Genomic DNA, 23,310 nt, shown 5'->3' with positions numbered 1-23,310 from the left:
ATTGATTTGATTTAGATTGTGCCGTGTTAAGGCATGCATGTCAACATCTTGAAAATACATTTACTAATTTCACCAGCGCGATCAAAGTTTCCTCAGGCAAACAATTTTTGTTTCGACAAGCCTGACGGGCACCTCATTTTGAATACAGGATGGGCCGGAACTAAAACCAGAGGGACCCAGGGTGTCGGGCTATCCGATTTATTTTTAGCACTGCTGGTGTAGATAAAAGATCTGTGAATTGATTGTTGCATTTTGTGGTCACTTACTCGGCCTTCTGCCTATTTTCGTAACTCGCACGTTCAACACTTTTCCCAGGATTTAAAATATTCAACGTTATGTCTGGAACAGAGCCAACCTTTTGTCTAAGCCTAGCATTTGCGTATCCTTGAGCTGCCATTTTTTCAGAATCCCTGTCGTAACAGTTCTTTGAGAAATGTAACGAGCACATAGGGCTGTATGGTGTTGCTTTGAAATCGACTCGTCTGTAATAATGTATCCATTCTTTCAGTATGCCTTTATCTTTCGGAAAAGAAAGAAAAATGTTGTCCACTGGCTTTTCTTAATGTTTTATTACACCCGTAAGCAACGCAAAACGGTATTGTCTTTTACTCTGGCAACTCCCACTTGGGCTGCTGGAGTCGCTACTATGACGTCACATCCCGAAAGTAACCGAATAGGCGCGGAAATTTTGCATACGAGGTCACGGAAATTCAGCTCCTGGAAGATAGGCCAATATTTTAATATTGGCATTTCGGTCGCAGATGATACTTCAGAATAAGGTTTAGTGCTATAGTACCTTTATTATTATCCAATATTTCCATTGGTTTCTGGTCTCCTGTCCTTTGTCAAACCTTTAGCAACAAGCACGCACTAATTTGTTGAGAAAATACTCAAAAGTTTATTCTTTTGGTCATATATTGTCATATGTAATCACGTTAATTTTAATTATAATATGTTTACACCCGTTTCTTACTATTAAGAGAGTGATCTTTGACAAACTCTGCAACAAAATATGAAACAGTTATTACATAACGATGGAAACCAATGTTCTTCAACCTATGGTACTTCAATTTATTGTATACCCATTACAATACAGTTGACGATAATTGCTACTTTTGTCCGAGACTGGTCTAAAACCTTCTATCAGATATGTGTCTGATATAGATTCCTCGCTAGCAAGAACAACGTCACACAAACAGCCGTCGTGGGACTATGGTGGAGTAGATGCATGGAATAAAAGTAAAACAACAGCAGCAACAACAACATAAAAACTTGTCTTTTTATTGCCAAATTATTTTTAGGTTAAATAAGCATCTCATCAACAGTTCAGCAGCTTGGTTTGGGTGCTTGCATCGCGTCGAGTTTGATAGCGTAAGGTCATGTATGTAAACTTTCGATCGACATCATTTTCAACAGTGCGCCTGCACTGAATATGTTCATATATGTATGTGTTGACACATAAAGTTACACAAATTAATTCATTTTAAATATGTGAGTACGTGTACGAGTAAACTTGAGTTTCTGTAAGTGACCTTTTTTTTTCAAAAATAGTATAACATAACCTGTTACGGAAACTGAGGACCGCATGGTAGATGGGTCTTTCATTACCAAACTCATTACTAAATGTGTTATCCTCGTGAAATTATTATTATTATTATTATTATTATTATTATTATTAGATTTAATAATTATTTATATAAGCTAAACCAAAGCATTAATTTCGGAAAATGGATGTAATTATCATTGTTGTGATTAGATTTTTCATACGAATCCACCGATCACTTATCAAATCGAATGATCAGTCGCATAACACATGACAAAATTCTCGATCAGTAAGATTTAACCATACTCATTTTTGAAGTGGCTTTACATATTGTTGTTTTATCGTATGCAAAATAACATTTATAATTGAAAGACGCTGAGTTTTCACCTTATATAATTAAATCCCAAACTTTGGAACAAGCATTCAAATTTCTGAAATTTCGATTGTGAGAAACACAGAAGGTTCTTGTAACATATGAAAATTAAAATTCTTCATATTAAAAGATTTTCCGACGGAATTTTTAAAGACTTCGAATTCGTACGCGGTTTATAATCAAGCAAAAATTGATTCAAACAGTAATCGTGTACCGAGAACATTTTTACTCGTCACAATAAAAATCCTTTATTACTAAACGTCTCAAAGCACCGTTTCCGTTATTATGAAAACATTTAGTTCATTCAGACCTCTTCTGTATTCCTGTCAATTTTCTCAAAATCAGGAGAAACAATCCCGTAGCAGTTACTCCCCTTCCACAACATTTCAGAGTATTCTGAAACCACTGACATTGATTTCATACAATAAAACACGAAATTTTACTTTCAAAACACTATTCTTAGCGTGTCTAATAAAACAAACTATACTGACTATTTACTGCTGAAAATTGTTTCAAGATAAGATGTAGTATTCAGTGTATTTCAAAATCTGAATGAATTTTTTAATTTAAAAACTCTGAATACCAAAATGCGCAGATCGGACTGAAATGTTGTAGTTACTCAGTTTCGTGCGATATAGCTTTCGCTTTGTGTCGACAATGTGCTATTACTTGATTAATACATTTTAAAAAGCTATATAAAAATCAGGTGTATGTGTGATTCTTTTGCAGATGGTCGCAAAAAAGTCTTCCATATGACGACAAAATAATGCGATAATAGTAATACTGAAGGGGGGGGGGGAACGTAGAGGATAGAAAAATGGTAAAATTGTTCTTTTTACTGAGGTTCTGTACAATGTTCTTAAAATTAACATTTTACGGATACTGCATAGGTTTCAATAAAGAAATATTAAAATTAAACAATTCTTTAAATAATAGAAAAGGCCACTGTCGCGATTTTCCGACATTGTTAAATTAAATTTCAGTTTTGTTTCATAAGCTTATGCGAGTAGAGTTTTGTCAACCCCAGCAGATATTCGAAAAATGGAACATTAGAGCCAAATAGAATCTTCTAAAACAGTAAGCAAAGCATTGCAGTAATTTGACATCATTTCAAAAACCCTACTAATTATCTAAGCATCGCCCAAAAGCATCATACCAAAAACGATTATTCTGTCTGAATCGTTGTATCCAGGTTACAAAGAGAGCAGTGACGGACGGATAGGAAATGAATATTTGCAATGGTCTTGGATATTCCTTGCAATGCGTACTTGCTCAAGTTGCCAGTATTGAATTTTAGTGGCGGTAGCAGTTATTCCAATAGCACAGCATTGACGTTATAAACGTGTCTTCTTTAGAAATGTAGTTCACAGAATATTTTTGCGCTCATCGCAGATTTAAAATAAAAGGAATTTTGAAAGGCAGTTGTATTGCTTTATGAAGGCTTATCGTGATTTAGCGAAGATATTCCACACATTAAAATACCCCAACCAAAATTATGTGTACCCTATAATGAAAAGATTTTAGAAATAATCCAAATGAACGTTCTTTGCGACGTTCGCAAGGTTTCTTAAACTGTACTATTGGAGACTGAGTTTATCCATTGGTCGACCAGCGGTATCTTTACGTATTTATGCGCCACATAAACATGGACATGGAATGGTACGACCCGCGTGAGCTGCAACGCTGGACAGGAAGTTCACTACAAAGAGCCAGTAGAGAATGTAATGATCATAATGAGTTGTGACGCAATATCGGAAGTTTACTACCATTAGTATACAAAATGTCTACAGGAACTGAAGTAGATCCTTCGGAAAACTGACAAAAAAGACAGTTTGGAGAAATATTAGCTCAAGATTATAATAATAACTGCGATCTGGAAGAAAAGATGGGATATATAATATTTTGCTTCCCAGAGTAATAAAGTCATTGAAAACACATGCCCTAAAATCCGTTGGCATTTTTTTTCTTCACCCGATTGATGTGTATCGCACCTTTTCTTGGAAGTGGAAAGTAGCAGCCAAAGAATAAAAAGCGATTCCAGACAGGGTTTGCATTAGATTTAGACTCGTTGAAGGTCTTCGCATCACTTAGACACGTTCGTGTGAAGTATATAGTCTAGCTCTATTTGCACACGCTCCGAATCATCTGTCATAACTTGGTAAGTGAAAATGATGCTTATGACAGAACATGGAAAAGATAATGATGTATTTTGATCCCAAAACCTCTGACACATTTTCCGTGCATTCTAACGGCTGAGTTATTCAAAACACAGCATTTAGCGTGGACATTTTCCATTTATGACCGAAAACCAAGACTTCCATTTTGAAGCCTCATTTACTCTTTGGTGATGCGACCAAGCTTTTATTTTTATTTTTTTTTTGTGTGTGTGTGTGCCTATTTCAAAAAGAAACATTTATAAATTTTCATGCAATTTATCTCAAACTTATCAAATCGAACCCACCCCACCTTCCCCAGGACAAAGGCTGGGGACTAAGGAACATATGTCCATTACATTCGGCATTGTCCATTCATATTTTTTATTCAAACAAATAATTTAAACAATCATAAAAAAAAATTCAAGACATTTCATCATTAAGAAAAATCTACTGCTTTATGATTATATTTGGTACTGAAGTTGCAGGAATTACAGAGAAAAGAATATGTACATCTTATTTATCGTTACGAAAAATGACATCGATGGATATACTTACTTGTTCCAGAGATTCTCAGCCACGTTCCTGGGTTCGTCTTGCTAGGCGGTGGATACGTAGCTAACCGGTATCCAGATGGCACTGTCAGGGTCACGAGACAGTAATACCTTTTGCTGTCAGTTGGTTGTACCTCAGACATATACAAGAAGCCACTGTTGGAGACAAACTGATATGGGTGTCCGGGAGTTACGAAAGAGGTTGTCGTAAATTTAAACCATTCGTATCTCACCTCTGGAAAATGACAAACAAGTGAATGGTTAGTCATTACCCACAAAACATGCCATCTTTTGTAAATGGCAAATAAGTCCATGGATTATTTTATTATCCATAGAACATGGCAATTTCATCGATTTTCTGAGGTAAATGCATCGATAACTCAGAGGTGACATTTGACCTTATTTCCTCCAATAGGACAATAACTGATTGATTACCGTTTTCCATCCATCCTGGGCATTGCAAAGGGTATGTGCTTTCTTGGAAACAATACAAAGAATCACATGTACGTTTCATGGCAAGAGTGTATCATTTCACTGAAAATATGCAGTTTAGAAAGACACACACACACACACCCACACACACACATATTCATTTGATTTTGTCATCAGGTTTGTCGGCATTACTCATGTCGAGTATCAGTTGAACTCAGTTTTGTGTTTTAAGAAACATTTTCGTAGGTTGATTTGGCGATTACAAATGAAGTACATTTGTAAACTCTGACCTTTGGTCAATACAAAAGGCCAGATCTGTTACCTAAATTTGAAAAAGCAGAAATAAAAAGTACCCCTTCCCGATACCAGTTCACCATTACCGAGGTTCTTGAATCTAGATACAGAAAGGGAAGACCTGCCAGAGAAGAGAACAAAATTTTTAATTTATATCAGAAATGGTTTTTGACATAATGCGATTTCGTATCGGTGATATGCCTACAGATCAGAGAACTATTATTGATTTTGGTGGCTTTAAAGCTAAATAATGTATGGAAACGAATTTCTTTGTTTTTCTTGATATAATTCTATGTGTGCAGATCTTATGTGGAAAGTTAAAGTTAAATATGACTACACTGGCCAAACCATTTACTCCTTTTCCATTTAGAATTTATATTTCATAACAATAAAAGGTTGAGAGACTTTTACAAAATACTTTTCAAAGGTGATGTTAAACCAATTAATGAAAATAAATGGAATTAAATTTTCAATTTGAATATTTTTGTATCCTGTAAATGTGTGTTAAACAAAAAACTCAAAAGTACAATTAATTTATTTTCGAGTTATTCGTATAATTTTGCCAACGAATTCATTTTATTTTATAGAATAAAATTGTCTGATACCAATAAATGACCTTTATCTAAACATTTCCTTGAAATTTCACTACATTTGTTTTGGAAATGTAATGTACTAAACAGACTGTGGAATGATGTTCACTCGATCAGGAACAAAGAAAGCATGGATGTTGTGCCAAGTGTAAGAACTGCTATATACACACGTACAGACCGAATTTATGAAAAACCTTTTTAATTCTTATTTCATCTTGCCAAATACAATATATATATATATATATATATATATATATATATATATATATATATATATATATATATATATATATATATATATATATATATATATATATATATATATATATATAAAATGAAAAAGTACATGTCTAGATTATATGGGCTGAATATTTTCTTAAATACCGAAATAATTTGGGAAAATATATTGCAATCAAATCTGAAAATAAAGAAATATTTTGCTTATTTGGTAACAGTGTACTCCATTATTCCACCATTAAGCCAAAAGTATTTATTTTGATTGAAAAAATGCACTTTCTATAGCATGGTGTACATTATACTGTAAAATGTGTTTCTAAAAATAAAATTTAATTGAAAATAAATCAATAAATATCAGCTAATAAAACATTTAAACAAATATAGGTTACTGTAACCCAGGCTAATTGCATCTATCTTATGTTATTTTTAATCCTAAGGGTTTAAATTCCAAAAGATTACATACATACATACATACATACATACATACATACATACATACATACATTTTTAACACGGCGAAATTTTTGTCTTTCGTTGAGATACGTGAATGTTGGCTAGGATTTCAGAAGAATACGAAATGGTCAGGATTCGGAGTTGACAGGTTTCATTGTACCTACCGGGAAGGGCGGATGGGGTAGAACATCCCAGTCGAGTTCCTTCGAACATCTGCGCGTAAACATCTTCTGGTGGAATCGGTGGAAAATCATGAAGATCTGTCGATTGGGAAACGCAGCATAATTACAGCGAACAAGTTTGAGAATTTTGTTTAGTAGTACTGCTTCTGCTACTACTACTACTGATGATACTGATAATGAAGTTGATAATAATAATAATAATAATAATAATAATAATAATAATAACAATAATAATAATAATAATAATAATGATAATAATAATAATAACTATAACGGTGATGTCAACGACTGAATAAAAGTTTGTTTTTTTAGGGGTACCAATTTTCATAGATTTCCTGACTGGTGCAAACCACAAATTTATAAACTGTGATAAACAATGGGGTCTTTTCCTTCAGAAACGTGTTAACGAACTTACGTAACTACAAAACTAAGCAAGAAATCTGATACACAAGATAATAATAATAATAATAATAACCTTATTTTAATTAAGGTTTATATCTTTTATGACATATAAGTTCAAATTTAGGAAAATTAGCCTTTCGAATATTTTTCAATCATTTTCAATCATCGACAGTTTTGTTGAATATACAGGTCGGTTTCACATTTAGCATGAAATCTGAAATACAAAGTGGAATGTGAAAGTTTTAAACACAAAGTCTCAAGTCTGAAGTACATGCATAAAGTTCAATGTCTAACGTGCTAAGTCTGAGGTCTTAAGATCGCAATGTAAGGTCAGAAGTCTGAAGCATCTTTGAGGTTTTCGAGATATTCTGGAGTCAGAAGGCAAGTGTCTCCAGGGCTCGTGATGGTCTGAAGTCAGAAGTTAGTAGTCTAAGCTGTACGTGATATTCTTTAGTTTGGAGTCAGGGTCTGAAGTGTCAGGAAGTTTTTCAACTGGTGTGCTCACTCAAACTCAAAAACATTTTTGCTATTATAGGTCTTCAATTTGTTAATTTAGCTCAAAATCTGAGCATGCGTGTATCTAAGTGTTTTGGAATACGAGGCCATGACTTTCATAATTGTCTAAATACTGAGTTTTAAATTAGAGGTCTAAGGTATATTCAGAACTTAAGTGATAGTCTGCAGACGTAAGTATGGACAGTTAATTAGAAAGTATATGGCGTATGCCCGCCACACTAATCTGAATGCAAAACGATCATGTACGGATACAAGGGTAACGCTACACGCCCCTCTAAATTCCTGACTTCATACTTTTGAATGTGTTTACATTGTTGAAGCTGTCGCTATCTTTGATGGATTGTAATACCTATGTAACTCTTTATCTGCTTATCAATGTATTTTTTAAAAACATAGCAAAACATAACACATTACTGTATGTAGGAGACTAGTATAAAACTAAATTAGAACTCACATCCGAATAAAAGCTTTGCTCTCTGACTGAGAACGCTTCCAAACTCGTTCTCCGCCTTACATTGGTAGTCATTAAAATCTTTATTAGCGGACGGATTCTGAAACGCGATTCTGCCACCACTGACTGTGTAGCGTGGATCAGTTAAAAAACTGACAGTCTCATTCAGCCCAGGTCCTCGTGTCCAGCTGTATGTTGGTGGAGGGTTTCCCGAGGACACACATTCAATAGAAACTATCGGTAGCTCGCCAACTACTACGATATTATCTGGTTCTGTAATAATTTTTGGTCCCATTTTAAGAGCATTTTGATTTGCATTTCCTAGGCCATAGTCTGAAAAGATAATATCAAATATTAAAAACGAGAAAACCAGCACCTTGATATCGAACCCACGATCAAAGCAATGCTGTAGAAAATGTTGCGACATCGACCCAAGTGTCAAATGAAAAGAACAAGCACGATGTATAATCATTCATCCAATGTATGAACAAAGTCCCTTAAAGGGGCTTAAAACTATAAGCAAATGTAAAAACTTCAGCCGATATATTAACGTACATGTTATATGACTGTGATATAAATCCCAAAGATCAAAATGGCAAGAGCACGTGTCGCAGAATGAATTGTCTTAGCTTCATAATGATGCAATGTGGTTTTGGAAATATAAGCAAACGAAATATTTTTTATCCAAGACCGTAACACACATTTTCGGAGAATGTGAACTTTTACCCATGGATTATGATCCGAGTCATAGAAAAGTTGCCTTAAGTCTTTGTTACGTTTGTTTATTTGATAATATTTCCTAAAACTCTTAATACATTCCCACCAGACTTGACACTAATCATTACGAAGCTAAGACAATTCATTAAAAGACACGCTCGCTCCACCCTTAACCCCTAAGGAGGTAAATCTGAAAGGAACTTAATGATAACTATTTGCACAAAATTGCCTATGTCTTTTATTTCGAGTCTGTGGATCGAATTAGATTTATATGGCGTATGGATACGTGCAGTCATCAGGCCGACAAATATTCATACGCCATATAGATTGAGGTTTCCTTCTGATTCATAAAAACATGTATGCGTGTTTGTTTTTATAATATGCACCCTCTTTTTCTTTTTGGAAGTATTTAACCTAGACTGCATGGATGGAATTCACAACAAATAAAAACCTATAAAACCCGATTCATTGCATCGAATAATATCATTGCGCATACATCGTTGACAAGAACTAAATAGTTCCAGTCAAGGTGTAGGGAACACCAGATTAACAAGTAATATCGATTGGGTGTGTAATAAAATGTTAATTAAATCGCTGAAACTTGCCAACGAGTCTGTTCATAAAAGAAAACATTAAAGTGAAACGAAGAACCAATTGTAACACTCATGATAAATACCTACATAACATTTCTGCAGGGGAAAAACTTTAATAATTGTGCCCGATTGCAATGGACATATTTTGGGATCATTTGTGCCACATTTGTTAATCGTATGATAAACTACACAGCTATTACACGCGGGTCATGGTTCAAGATTACTGGAAACAGTCGGTTTATGCAGACCTTTTCCAAAGTCTTGTTAGATTTTCATTCCTATAGATCTGAGACTTATTTAAAAAGAGCTAAGGAAAACATGGTGGTTAATGGCATTTTGTTCTATGTTACACATGCTTTTTCAAATTCAATAGGCAGCACTATTTCAGAATTGAGCTGATCACAAAGTTAAATGAGCCATGAAAGCAAACACTGCATGAATCATCTGTTCAAATGAGAGAATAATGACGTTTGATGGCGGATACTTGTGATGACGTCAATTATAAAATTCCCCCACTACTTTGGCTCTTGTTCGTTTCATTTAGTATTTATCGATCAGTATTAGTGTCCATCGAATACCGCCTTCGAGATAATTTTCACGAGGAATCAGTCAAAATTTATACTGCTGGCAATCTAATCAGAAGTAGTGATTTGTTCAGCTGATGAGGTGATGGACTCAATTTTCGTCCAGGTCACTCAAAATTTGTTTATTGTGAACTGTATCATAAATCTCGATTTTTAAGGTCCTGCTTCTAATGATTTGAAAATTTCTAAGGTAGAGAAGTTGAAAAAGGTAATAAAAATAAACTTTTTTTACCTGTCTGAAAATGGCGTCTGTTTTTTTTTTTTAAAAAATAGATGAAAAGATTCACATTATAGTTACCGTCGTTTCTCACTTATATTAAATAAATTGTCAACTGCCCGCTGATGATTGGCTCTTTTGGAATTTATGAAAAATCGTTTTATTCCAACATATGTTTAACATCATGGTATAACTGTTGTCCAGATATTCTAATTATTCAACTTAGATGACAATGTTCATCTATAACGTTTGCTGATTTTAAACGTTTGCCAAAATGTATGGGTAGAGGCTTAATTAAAAAGAAATGATAAAGAAAAAAATACAAAGAATGTCCTGACAGGGTACTAAAGAAGCCTATGGGAATTAAGGTTCAGTGAAATCAGCTTTCTACAAAAAAAAAACACTGATTACCCATGAGATATAGAATGTTTTGGGCAATGAAAAAATGTTCCGTCATAAGAGAAACCAAACTATTGTCGCGAAACTGGTGAGTTCGGGTCGACGGATAACACATGAATTTCGCGGCTGATGTAGTAAAGAGGAAACAGGCTTTGTACGAAATATGAATCAGCGAGGCTTCAGATTGCATTGAAGGGTGTCTTTTTCAGTCACGTCAAAACCCAAGGAAGGTTTATTTTCAAACAAAGGGCCAGGACATTCGGTCGAGATAAATCGAAACTGGGTAGAAGGACGCAGAGGTCTTTTTCTGGGGTATATCCGCTCTTCCACGATGGAGAAAGGCGCCAGATATGGTGGACCGGTAGCCATTGTACTGATTGAGGCAAACTTCATCTCTTCAGAAAGTCACAGGAAAACGTTAGCTTTTGGTCAGACCGAGGATTTTAAGATAGTTCTCTGCTTGTACCAGTGACAGAAGACTCTATATTGTCCCTCACAGGCTATACAAATGGTGTTCCTTCTTTCCCGAGCAATTCTGTCTACAGTTTGTACAAAGAATTGTTGCATTCTTAGAGTTGCTTAGTTGCTTAATAAATGAAAGGCTTAAAGGTTCAGCAATTTTTCATTAGATGTAAACCCTATATGAATGGGTGTTTCATCAGTGGGTGAATCTTTGCTGCTACATTCAGGAAGTTGTTGATCAATGATATTTCAAGCTAACGAGAAATTGGGATTAGTATGCACTCGGGGTTTCATGTTTCAGAGTAGAAACAGGAGGGATAGGAACTTGAAATTACATCTCAACGATGGGCACAAATTCGACAGAAGCCGGAGTGGGAAGGGTGGGGGTTGGGAGAGTGAGGGCGTAGAGCGTAACAGGGGTGTAGCAGGCTTAATTAAGTATTTGTTAATGCCAATGGCTCCATCTGAGAAAATCGCATTTGTTCCCCGTGTCTTAAGTAAAGACAGCAGAAGCGTCAGAAGCATTCAGAACGTCCTTTCCTCCTAGACCGATCGAAATGCATTCAATGTGACATTTATTTCCAGGAGATTGGCCTGCATGAACCGCTCCAGAAGAGACAAACCCCACCTAATAAGACGGGTGCGGAGCCGAATATGTGGGACTTTGACGTTGATGTGAATAAAGATTTCTGGCGTCTAGAGCTGCTAAGTCGGAGCCTCGTGTATTCTGGATCTTTTATCGTTAAGTTATAGCTGGCAAAGCTTCGGTTGCCCTTGAGATAGAAGGACTATCAACACGGATCAATATGGAAGATCCACATCAGACCTGTTGAGTCTTAAAGTTGCCTATTGAAGAACTGCAATATAGCAGCGACTCATCCAAACCGTTGAAACTCTTTGAATAAAGGATGATGTTTCTTGATTAAAAGCTAGACCGACGCGGTAATTCTGCAAGTGGCAATTGATGGAGTAGGAAGAACATATTATTCTGGACGCAAAAGCCAGAATTCGTTTAGAATGAATGCTTGAGAGGCTGAGTTGTTGCTGGATATATACAGACTAAGAAAAAAGGGCGTGCGAACGTAAATCTTTCCATAAGAGTTTGTGGGGAAAGAAACAATTTTTTCTAGCAAAATGTTTCTTCGATAATTCTTACCCGATCATAATACCTTGGGAGAAATACTATATCCTCGCAAATCTTGTAGTTAAAAGCTAAAAGTTATCTGCCCACCCAAGTCGTAGTTAGAGCTATCTTCCTTTTATACAGGGAATGGCGCCAAATAATCTGCAACTGTCATTTACTGGAACGGAAGGCACCCTCTCTATACGGATGAAACTGCGGGAGGTTGTGAGGGTGTATGTATAATATGACTGGATAACATTATCGAAGAAACATATTTTACTAGAAAAAATAGGCTTTTTCTTTAAAATATGTTACCTAATCATTATATCTTAGGAGAAAAAAAAAAGGTGGAAGGAGATAAATCCTCTTACCGCGGAGAGGCCATCTCCGGTCCTCTGAGGTATGTGAGACTATTTCTAGAAAACCTGAAGCGGCTTCGAAAGGGAAGAACTTTCCCTCTCGCAAATCTAGCGGAAGTCATGAAGCTGCAACTTTATGAAGCTGTAGAACGAACCGGAAAGGTAAGTTTTACACCACGGTAAAATGTTCCACCCTTTTAGAATGAAAGATCCCTGATAAGACTAGAGAAGTGTATTCGGAACTCCATCCCTGGAATGGATAATTACTGTTAGAAAACAGTTTCACTCATACGCAATGTTTGTGGATATTGTCCTAACTTTGTGAGCCGATATACGAAGAAAATTGATTGGTGTGGATTTAGACCGATATGCGTAATAAATATCCCACTTTATTTAGGACCAAATGTCCGTGTTAATACGTCATCCTTCCCCTTTTGTGAAAGCAAAATGAGACGTGATCTCCCTCAACGCAACGGTTCGGTCTTCCTTAATACACTTCAGAGATTGCACGGGGTCCTGTAAATGGCCTTGAGATGAGGTCCCAGAGAAGACAGGAATTATTACCTGATTACCCATGAACGATAGATTATTCTTGGCTTTGAAACCCGGGGACTTCATGAGTGAAACTGATCCATCTTGTCTGAACTGCATATATATTTGTCCATCAACAGGAAATACATTCGCTCAATTCGCATTCCAATTGCCAAGCAGTGAGGAGGAAAGACTTCTATGAGAGGTGAACTAACTAACTGTTGTGCCAGGTAAATACCCATGATAAATTCCACTTGGGCAACGATACAGTGTCATTGGTCAAGTGAAATCAAAATAAACAGAAGGTCGGATGGGGCTTTGGTATGTCTTATATCCTCTCTTCCGTAATAACACAATGTGAACGTGATCGAGAACGGTAGGTTTAATTGTGGTTGATGCTAACTGTTTCTCATCGAAGAATCATAAGAAGTTAGCTATTGAGATACGGATGCCATCATTGGTATACAGTGCATTTGTGAGCTCCTCTGACATATATTTCATTGTCTTCGTACGCCTCTATGGTGGATCGTCATCTCAGTTGAGGGATACTCCACCACATATTGTGAGAATTGTTTGTACTTAATGGCGTATTAAATAAGATCCAGATGTGCAGGTTCGGTATCTCTTGGTTGGGATGAAACATCTGCCATCGTGGTGAGTTAACACAGATGAGTGAATATCTAGATTCTTGACGATTTTGTTACGAGACTGATGAGATTGTTCTAAGATTTCTCTTTCAGCTGAGTAATCCGGTTAAGGAGACTCTCATATACGTTTGATTCCTGAATCACCTTCAGAACCTGAAGTGTTGTAGAAGTGAATACATTTGACCATTCCAATCTATAGAAAGAGTATCGATTATCTAGGCCTTTCGAAAGAACCAAGACTATTGAAACAAAGGTTAAGATTTGTCTTTCCGTCTTGTCACTAAAAGGTCCATCATAGGTCTATCCCACTGAGTATCTAATTAGTGAAAAGTGAGGGATGAAGAGACCATTCTGTCTGTATTAGTTCCTTCTTGCAGGACACTGATTCCACCAATACATTAACCATCATACGATATGTATATCTTTAAACATGGGGACACCGCTTTAGAAGATCCCAATCAAAAATAGAAAAATCTGGGTACTTGGTTTTGCTTTCCTGTTTGAGGTAAGTCACCACAGTACCACAGTGGAGTTGTCGGACAGAATGAGAACTCCATTCCCATCTACTTTCTCCAGCCATCAATAAAAAGCTTTCAAAACGGCTTTGTTTCGAGGATGTTGATGTATAAATAATGATCCTATGGGGACCACACACCTATGTCATCTCGAAATGGTAAGAGACTTGCCCCCCTAGTCATCTGTGTTCGCATCCAGAGAGATCGTGATTCGGGAGGTTCTAATTGCAGAGATATCCCCGACACGAGTCCAGTGTGGTTTAACTGATTACGAGATGCAATCTAGCATTATGCAGATTGCAAAAGTTAGTACAATGGTTAAAGGTTCAGCGTCCATTCGTACCACAGAATAGTTGTCATGGGAGCCCAAGAAAGTGACCAAGGACTAAAATGTCTGCTGCCTGAGCAAAACTCGGCAAGAGAAGGAATTTTATAGGAGATTAATTGTGGGCAAGGAATCTTCCATTGTATAAATTCAGTTCTCGTTCTTGGGGTAAACATTATTTTTACTTGAACATTGATTCCAGACCTAATCAACTGAGTTCCTGAAAGGGTATGAGGCCGATATGCCCTGTTGACAAGGAGATTGCTAACTTGTTGTAGGCGAATCAAAGAACTCCTAGAAGCCGTGTGAGTCACGCGAAGTCACAGCTTTTGCAAATCCACACTGATTGAGGAGTCTCCACACTCAACGGCATTATAACCTGTTGATGAATTCTACCGGGAACCCAAGAGCGTAACAGAGTTGATTGAATGTGCTTAGGTTACCGACCAAGTGCTAAGTGCTGCTTTATAGCTGAAAAAACTATTGGGAAACGCTTGTAAGTTGCGCAGAACGTGATTTCGAGACACCATGAGCCATTTGTCTGATCTACGTGTGGTCAAGGTAAATTTTCTCGATTCGACAACGAAAGATTGGAGCCTTCTCCCTACCACAATCGGTGATAAGGGGGGGGGGATGAATGTATGTCATTTGAGATAGGGAGGGTCTCGCGGGATGCTGGCGAACACGATTGACCCTCTTTGATTCTTCCAATTAGTTTGTGAGAACTGTGATTTTCGATGATTGTAAATTCGGTAAGACTTCTTCCCAGTACCAAGTGCTCAAGGTTATCTTTGCGACCCTTTTGTTGCTTGCCTTGCGAATCCCTCTACTGAGCTGTGGTGGATGGAAAGAAAATATACTTGGGGCCTGTTGCGAATCCCATCAGCCTGATCATTAAAGAAGAGATGATGAAGGTTGCGAGCGTATCTTAGCCTATGATGATCTGTAAGAAAGGTGAAGGTTGAGAGCATTGCATCCGGATCCACCTGTTACAAGGTCATACCTGCTTTTACGGCCATGGCCATAGTATGCTGGGCCTCTAGGTTACGAAGTGGACCATTTTATAAACTTGCTCCCATGTATTCCGTTCAGATTCGGGGTGGGAGAAGGTAAGGTGTGCTCCACCTAATGAAGACCGCCATAGATATTCGTTTTAACGTTTATCCCACCGTCACGACGTTACAAGTCAACTAATGGGTATACGAATATATAACATAGAAGGCATTTGCGAGGAGAAACGTTCGTAGACGCTTGGAACTTGTAACTGACGATGTAAGTAGTTCCAAAATGTTAGCAACTTATCATATTGTGGAAGTAATTTAAAGTAGATTCTTCCGAGGACAATGATTTCCTTTTGTCGAAAATCTAGACCTGGCAGGTGATGTATGGAAAAGAGGACGAAACAAATCCTATGGGAGTAGGTAGAAAACTTCTTCAGCACAAGCCTGTAAGGCTGAATTTCACTCAATATAGTAAGATCAAGTAACGACGAGGGAACTTGAGGTCCAGGTTTCGTCGGTTTTGGATTAAGGTAGGGAAGCCGAAGTCTCAAGTAATGCCTGCAAAGGAGTTGGAGAAAAATATCGAGAATGGTGGCTCACTACACTTGCAGCACGTTATGAATTAAATCCCCTTACTTTTATGGTATCGCCAAGTAAAGGCTTCCTTTCGGTGGCAGATGTCCTTTCGGTGGCAGAGGTTTGAGGGCGAGTGAAGAAGCATCTCTTAGGAACTCTGGCACCAAAATTAACATCGTACGGTAGTAGTGACTAGCGGTATTATGCGGGTTAGATTGATTCATAAGAGTAGACGAATGCCTATATAAACTGGACGTCGTCCACAGGAAGTACCTGGCAGCACTATGCTGGTTAGGCTGATCCATGGGAGCGTCTGTATAGACTGTGCATCGTGCGCAGGAGATGCTTAGCAGCACTATGCTCGTTTATCTGCTGGATAACTGGTTTGACGAAGTGGATTCTCGGGTATTACGGCATTAAACTGAACATCATACGCTGAAAGTGCTTAGCACCACTGTGCGTTCGTGGAGGACAATGATTACCTTTTATCGAAAATCTAGACCTGGCAGGTGATGTATGGAAAAGAGGACGACATAAATCTTATGGGAGTAGGCCAAGTTCGTTTTCTGGTGGCTGATACTGTGTGATGGAATGTGGTCGTGGCCCATTGCGATCAGAATTATATGGCCGTGTAAGATCGTGTAGGAATATGGATATTGGCTGGCATAACGTTGTCAATTTCTTGAGGTTGTGATGGGGCACGGGATATGATCCACGTACTCGGTCCGTAATACTGATATGAGAGACTGCTAATGAGGATGTTGCTGCTTTCCATCCCTCTCCCCAGTAAATTATATGGTTTCGAACCCTTACGTGCAAGCTGATGTTTTCGTCCCTCAAGGTTTGTTTCTGCACCTTGCCTTTAGTGCCCAAAGGAATTACCGTTCACTGACTTGTGTCCACATCATGTAAGTCCGACATGTATTCAAGGAATGACAACCAGAGAAAACAACACATGCTGAGTTTTCGTCACACTGGTCTCTTTCATAGTCTAAATCTAAAAGACAAAATAGAGCAGACACCATATAATCGTAGTGTAGTGAGTGTCTTGCTTTATGAACTTACGAGTGTCTGTGCAGAGTTAATCAGTATGATAAATACCTGTAAAGGACGCACGTGACCTGTACCTGTAGAGAATTAGAGCATAGCTCTTAATATTTACGCTGTGGACGCTAATTAATATATTCTTGTAAAAAGTAACCTGTAGGAAAGTAAATTTTGACTGCCTATATTGGTAAAATCACGGAATCGTCTCTTATAGCAACTACATGTAGAAACTGGAAGCCGAATAATCAATTCTAGTAACATCTTGCCAGTAGGAAGACCAATTTTTGGACTGCCTGTACAGGAACAATCACTGAAGAATCGCTTATAGCAATTACATGTATGAGCTGCACGCTACTGAGTAAACCGTGTACGGAAAATGTACCTATCCGACTACAGCGGAAGCTATACCATAATGTAAAAAAGGTTCCTATATTACACAAAAATCATCCACATAAAAATGGAACTGAAGCGTCAATATTGAAATTTGCGAAACAGACGCTACAATATTCATTATAAGACAAGGTAACTTGTAGGAGAGCCTCAATGAAATTCTATGCAGGTAAAATCGGTAAAGCGTAACGTATACTACTATGAATTAGACGCCAAGACAAGACAATATAGAAACTTAATTGTTATTATCCTGGCTCGGCAGAAATTTTATATCAATACTAAATGATTGAAACCTACTCAGATAAGAAAGGTCGATAAATGGGAGAAAGCTTTGTCATTGCTTATATTTGCTCCCTCTAGATGTGTGAATGTGTTTGAAATCATGGAGCGATATCTTTAAGAGCAATCGCGGATAATTTTCTTCTCAAAGGGCGAGGGAAAGAATTCAGAAATACATTGCAGTCCGTAAAATAACTTTTTTGTTGTCATTTCACCATGGCGAAAGATACGCCACTTTCCATCGTACGCATGCAAAGTCGAGGTCCTTGTAGGTTGTGCAATTATCTCCACGAATGATGGTTAACACATTAACCCCTGGAGTTTTTGTCCTTTTCGCCTGAAATTCTAGTAGGAAACACATTTTGAAAGCTATTTCTGAATATATCCTAATACATCAACCTCCAGCTGATTTTCCAATAATCTAATGCCTAGTTATGTTAAAAACATCGTTTTCATTGGCTATTTCGCTCGTGTATGAGCAAAAGGGTCAAAGTTGGAGTTCTTTTTCTTTTCTTTTTTTTTTTGTTGCTTAAGGACCCATTATTTTCGTATCGAGACCACTTTTTATTCCAAATGCTACTACCTCCTGCCACGTAAACTCGTCGCCAGGGGTTAATTAGTTAAAGTTTCTTACCTTACAAGCATGGAGGTAATGTCTGCCTGGGCAGAGATCGAAGATGTGTTTTATCTATTGTTTAAGCTGGTTGAGGAACACCTGAATCTTCATGGGGATATCTATCGCTAGATAGAATAGGTCTTTGATCCAGAACTTTTCCATTTGAGACAAGCTATAAGCATCGTCTTGATATTTTGATCTCTATTTGTGACTCACTCACAGAATTAGCACCAGATCAGATCCAGTCCAAGCTGATCAACATAGCATCCATTGACAATACTTCTCGATCCGTAACCGGAAATGCAAGGGTGAGTAGCTTGTGATTTAATTAGGAGGTGAAGATATCGACCATCAGACGACCACAAAGAGCGCAGTTCCAATGGAAAACTTACATGTTTAAGAAAATGTACTGCTAACATAAGCCAAAAGGCGTCTTTAACATTTCTTTTCGCTTTGGAGGGAAGCATTTATAAGGTAGTGGATGTTCTCTTTTAAGTATTATAATCAGGTAATGTATTTGAAGAATAAGTAATATGGTAATAAGAATATACAGCATCGGGATTCATCTTTTGTTTTAAAATTACACTTGCATAATTTCAAAAATAAATTTGGATTTTGAATTTTAGTTTGAGATTCTTATTATGGGTATGGAGCAATTAAAGAAGGGTTGATGGACAATTTCCATCCAGCTATTTAGTCGATATAGCATGGTATATTGTGGAGGTACAAAATGAAATAATCGCGTATTTGCTTTCTGTTTTCTCTTTTTATATTTTTGGAATCTTAACCGTGCAGCTCCGTTTATTCGCCTCTTCACTATGCATCTTTGGAGTAGTGTTCAATTATGCCCTTAATTTGTAAAAATAAAAATCTAATTATGACATCTAGGTATGAATAGAAACATGCCAGAAATCTTCATTGCTCCATATCATATGCTAGCAAGTTTTCGTGGATAGGCCGCGGACAAGACTATATAAAAATTCCCTCGCTGTAAGCAGTAGGGGGCGTAATAAAAGAAAGAAGAAAAAGAAACTATCCTCGACTAACCAAAGTCCCTCTGCAGTAGTAACTCTAATGAATCGTCCTGCGCTTTAGAAATTTCACAGATGTAATTGGCAGGAATACTCGTGGTCAGCGTGCTCCAACCATAGGCGCCATCTTGAGCTGAAATCACCATAAAGTGTCACATTCAGTTAATAGCTTTCGTTAAGTGGTCGATTTCGATCGGGTTTTTAAGTGGTGCCTTCAGAGAAGTCATGTTCATTTCCATTTTATCTTACTTTTAAAGACCTATGTATTGCAAAGAAGTGCAGTTCCTAAAATATATAGTTCCATTTAATTATCAACCTGTAGTAAAAATGTCAAGGCTGTACGTGAAATCCTTACATTAATGTCTCGTATATTTCAACTGACACAAAAGATAGATATATTTTCAGAGATTTCTATTTGAGCGGAATGGTGATCCTGCGGTGAAATTTATAGTGTTTTATTCTTATTCAAAGTTTTAATTGTTTTGTTGTTTTTTTTGTTTTTTTGTTGTTTTTTTTTTTTTTTTGGGGGGGGGGGTCCCTAGAATTCGACCATTGGCATATTTTGGATCAATCTGCTCCGATAATCTGGAATACTAGGCCTATGTACTGAAACAGCAAACACGACCACTTTCTTTAAAGTCTATGGTCTTAATCTGCAGTCTTCATGAATTTCAGTTCCTCTTGTCTCTAATGATCGTGCAAATCCAAACAAAATAGTCTACATTTTCCCATTAAATAAAACTATGTCAGAAAAATAAGTTCCACTCCACCTACCCACCGGCCTCTGGGACTTAAATAATTGTCCAATCCGACTTTCCCCTTTGACCTTAGACCTTAAGTTCCATCTCTTTACCAGTGATATTCGATGTCGTGAGCGGATACTAAATGATAACACTTCTTTAGTCTGAAAAAGTAAATATATCTTTTGACCCTGAAATCTACATACACCCCCGCCCCCCACCCCCCACCCCCACACACACTTAGACTACTAGGTGCTATTTATTAATTTTTCATAAGATAATATCTAACTGGTGTTCATTCGTAAAAGTCAGTTCAGGTCTGGGACTATGGTAATGCAATTTGTTTGCGATTCTGTCAATCCGGTTTCGATTCCCAAATTAAACCCCGAGCCGATTTTGCAAGGAGTAGTTTCCGCCGAATTTGATTGTCTTCTAATTATCCTTTTTTGTGCCATCGCGATCGTAGGTTATTTATCAAAGGTCAGTCATATTTCTTTAACAGATATATTTTCGATATAATTTATACTGATAACTTGCTGAAAATTTAGTCTTGTTTACAGTTATTTACAACATTCAGTACTTGTTTTGATGGTAAACTAGAAACTGGTCTTTACTTCCGGCATGTGACCAATAAACAGATATATGGCAAACATCAAATTCCGTCTAAAAACAAACATTTAGATGGCCTCAATTTAAATGCTCAGAGGTCTTGGCGGAAAATAAAACAGTTGCCGTTGGTGATGTTATTTCGTCATTATTACGTCTTGTTACAATTCAAACACACACCGAAGGTTTATATGAGAGACACGATAGTGCCATATATCAATCAAAGTCGATTTATCGATACTATCGAATTTCTGACCAGCAGCTCCCGCTGGCATCGTGTGAGGTAGCATATACACATTTTCACACTGACGGTTTGTCGCAGATAGCAGATATATTTTCCAATATATTGATGACTGTACCTACCTATCAAATACAAAATTCAAAAGGTCATGCCCTCAAGATTTTCCAATGGTTTTATTCTATGATATTGTTAGTGTATATACTCAAAGTTCAAGTTATTTCTCATGGCGGGTAATTGTCAAGAAGAGTCAAGAGATGTGACTGTGTTGACGGGTTATAGATAGACAGATGGAGAGATGGATGAAGGATAGATTGTGTTGTTCTTTGGTTTTTTTTTTTTTTTTTCTTCATTATATTAATACCTCCAGCTGTGTAGACAATAATTGCATAGTAGGAATTTGAAGTGGGTGGCATATTCCAGTATGTAGGTCCAGTGTGAATTTGATTGTTGTCCCCTTGCCACGTGATCGCGTGGTCTACGTACAACCCACTTGTCAGCCAATAATTGGTTCTAAAACGAAGAAGATAAGTTATATATAGTTTATTTCATTTCTGTAAATGTACAGTAATAGTTATGGATAAAGGCAATTTAAACAAATTTAAACAAAAAAAAAACTTATCCAAGCTTCCTATGAAACGAAGGTCTAAAACAGTTGCAAAAAGCAAAGGAACGATGGAAGGAGAGAAAGAAGAAAGGATAGAAAGCTAGAAGGAGAGGTGATGTGATTTGGATTTTTAACGTAGCTTTAACAATTGTTCAGTCATATTGCTATGATGTCTGTAATGTGGCAGTTTATAGTGATGTTTAGCACTGGGGCATGATGTCCCGCCCAGTCACATTATCCTGATACCAGGCCGACCAGTCCTAACACTAACCTCTTAATGCTGAACGCCAAGCGAGGAAGCTGTTTGTACCAATTTTATAAGTCTTTGGTATGACTCGGCCGGGGATCGAACCCACGACCTCCTGCATCCGAGGCGGACGCTCTAACCACTAGGCCACCGGAGCGGTAGAAGGACAGGAGAAAAGAGAAATAATAATAGAGACAGAAAAGGAAAGATTATAAGCAACGACAGAAGAAAGAGAGGACTACAGAAAATTTGGTTATATAAGAATACTGGACAGCCACATTGACTTACTATTTGAAAGGTAGCATTATACTCACCTATATCCTGAAACTAACCTTGATGCAAAAACTGAGGTTACAGAATCGATAAACAGAGGTCACAGCTACGTTATATTAGCAGGCTGGTATTAACAAATCGCAAACACACACACAGTTGCACACCTCTTCTGCCAGAAGTGCATGAGAAAGTGACCGAAACGGAAAACTTCAGACGGACGGATGGACAAGGATAGCACCAAATGCGTTTCCCATACAAGAGGTGGGACATGAAAGATCGGGACCCTGGAAACAGTCTTAATTTATTTCCGACAAAAGTATAACGTCACAAGCTTTTGAAAAATACAAGATTCATTTAGAGTCATTACTAAACCACGCAAGATATATAAATGTTTCCACGTCGTTATTTTGATGAAATGTGACTCGAACATGGTTGACATTTGTTGCTTTTATTTTTGCTTTGTTAAAAAATCTAAAATAAGTGCGATTATTATGTTGCCATACTCTCTCTCTCTCTCTCTCTCTCTCTCTCTCTCTCTCTCTCTCTCTCTCTCTTGCATCTACTTACAAGTTCTTGGAAGATTGTTTTGACTGGTTAACTTACGTGCTAGCGTCAAATCGAGTCAGCCATTCAGAGATAAATCTATGTTCCTCGGCACCATTAACACTGACAAGCGTCGCACCGTACGTCTGAAAGTGTAAAAGTTTGTCTTTTTTTAAACAAACGTAGTCAACATATGTTTTGTCAGCAAAAAAATCTCAGAGCTGCCTTCAGAGTAATGACCATCGAAATATTGATTGGTTACATTTAAAAAAACATTCTCAGCATCATTTTGGTGTAGATTATTTAACTTTCCAGACACAGACACAGAATTGATGAGGTATTGAGTGATTTAGTTTAGCACGAAGACTGGACGTGAATGTTCACTTACAACGGATTGATGTAAACTTTATGACCTCGATTCCACGTTGGACAGTCAACGACCTTGTAGCAAAGAGAATTTCCTT

At 37.2% G+C, this 23,310-nt stretch overlaps 1 protein-coding gene across 1 annotated transcript in view; it reads right to left on the bottom strand.

Annotated features, from left to right (window-relative positions):
- The window catches only part of LOC149781837 (contactin-like), a 104,296-nt gene extending 81,309 nt beyond the window's left edge, over positions 1-22,987 (bottom strand). The window contains exons 1-6 of the mRNA XM_089936025.1: positions 22,907-22,987; positions 21,541-21,689; positions 19,609-19,725; positions 8,184-8,513; positions 6,794-6,889; positions 4,628-4,858 (exon numbers count right to left, since the gene is read on the bottom strand). Of these exons, the coding sequence (XP_089792151.1) occupies positions 4,628-4,858; positions 6,794-6,889; positions 8,184-8,513; positions 19,609-19,725; positions 21,541-21,592 (826 nt within the window). The 5' untranslated portion in view covers positions 21,593-21,689; positions 22,907-22,987. The remainder of the gene's footprint in view (positions 1-4,627; positions 4,859-6,793; positions 6,890-8,183; positions 8,514-19,608; positions 19,726-21,540; positions 21,690-22,906) is intronic.
- Positions 22,988-23,310: the final 323 nt, after the last annotated feature.

This window comes from Sinohyriopsis cumingii, chromosome 15, assembly GCF_028554795.1.
Source record: "Sinohyriopsis cumingii isolate HCF-2022 chromosome 15, ASM2855479v2, whole genome shotgun sequence".
Taxonomy (NCBI): domain Eukaryota; kingdom Metazoa; phylum Mollusca; class Bivalvia; order Unionida; family Unionidae; genus Sinohyriopsis; species Sinohyriopsis cumingii.
Note: the sequence above shows the minus strand (reverse complement) of the source record. Positions and strands in the feature narration are given on the sequence as shown.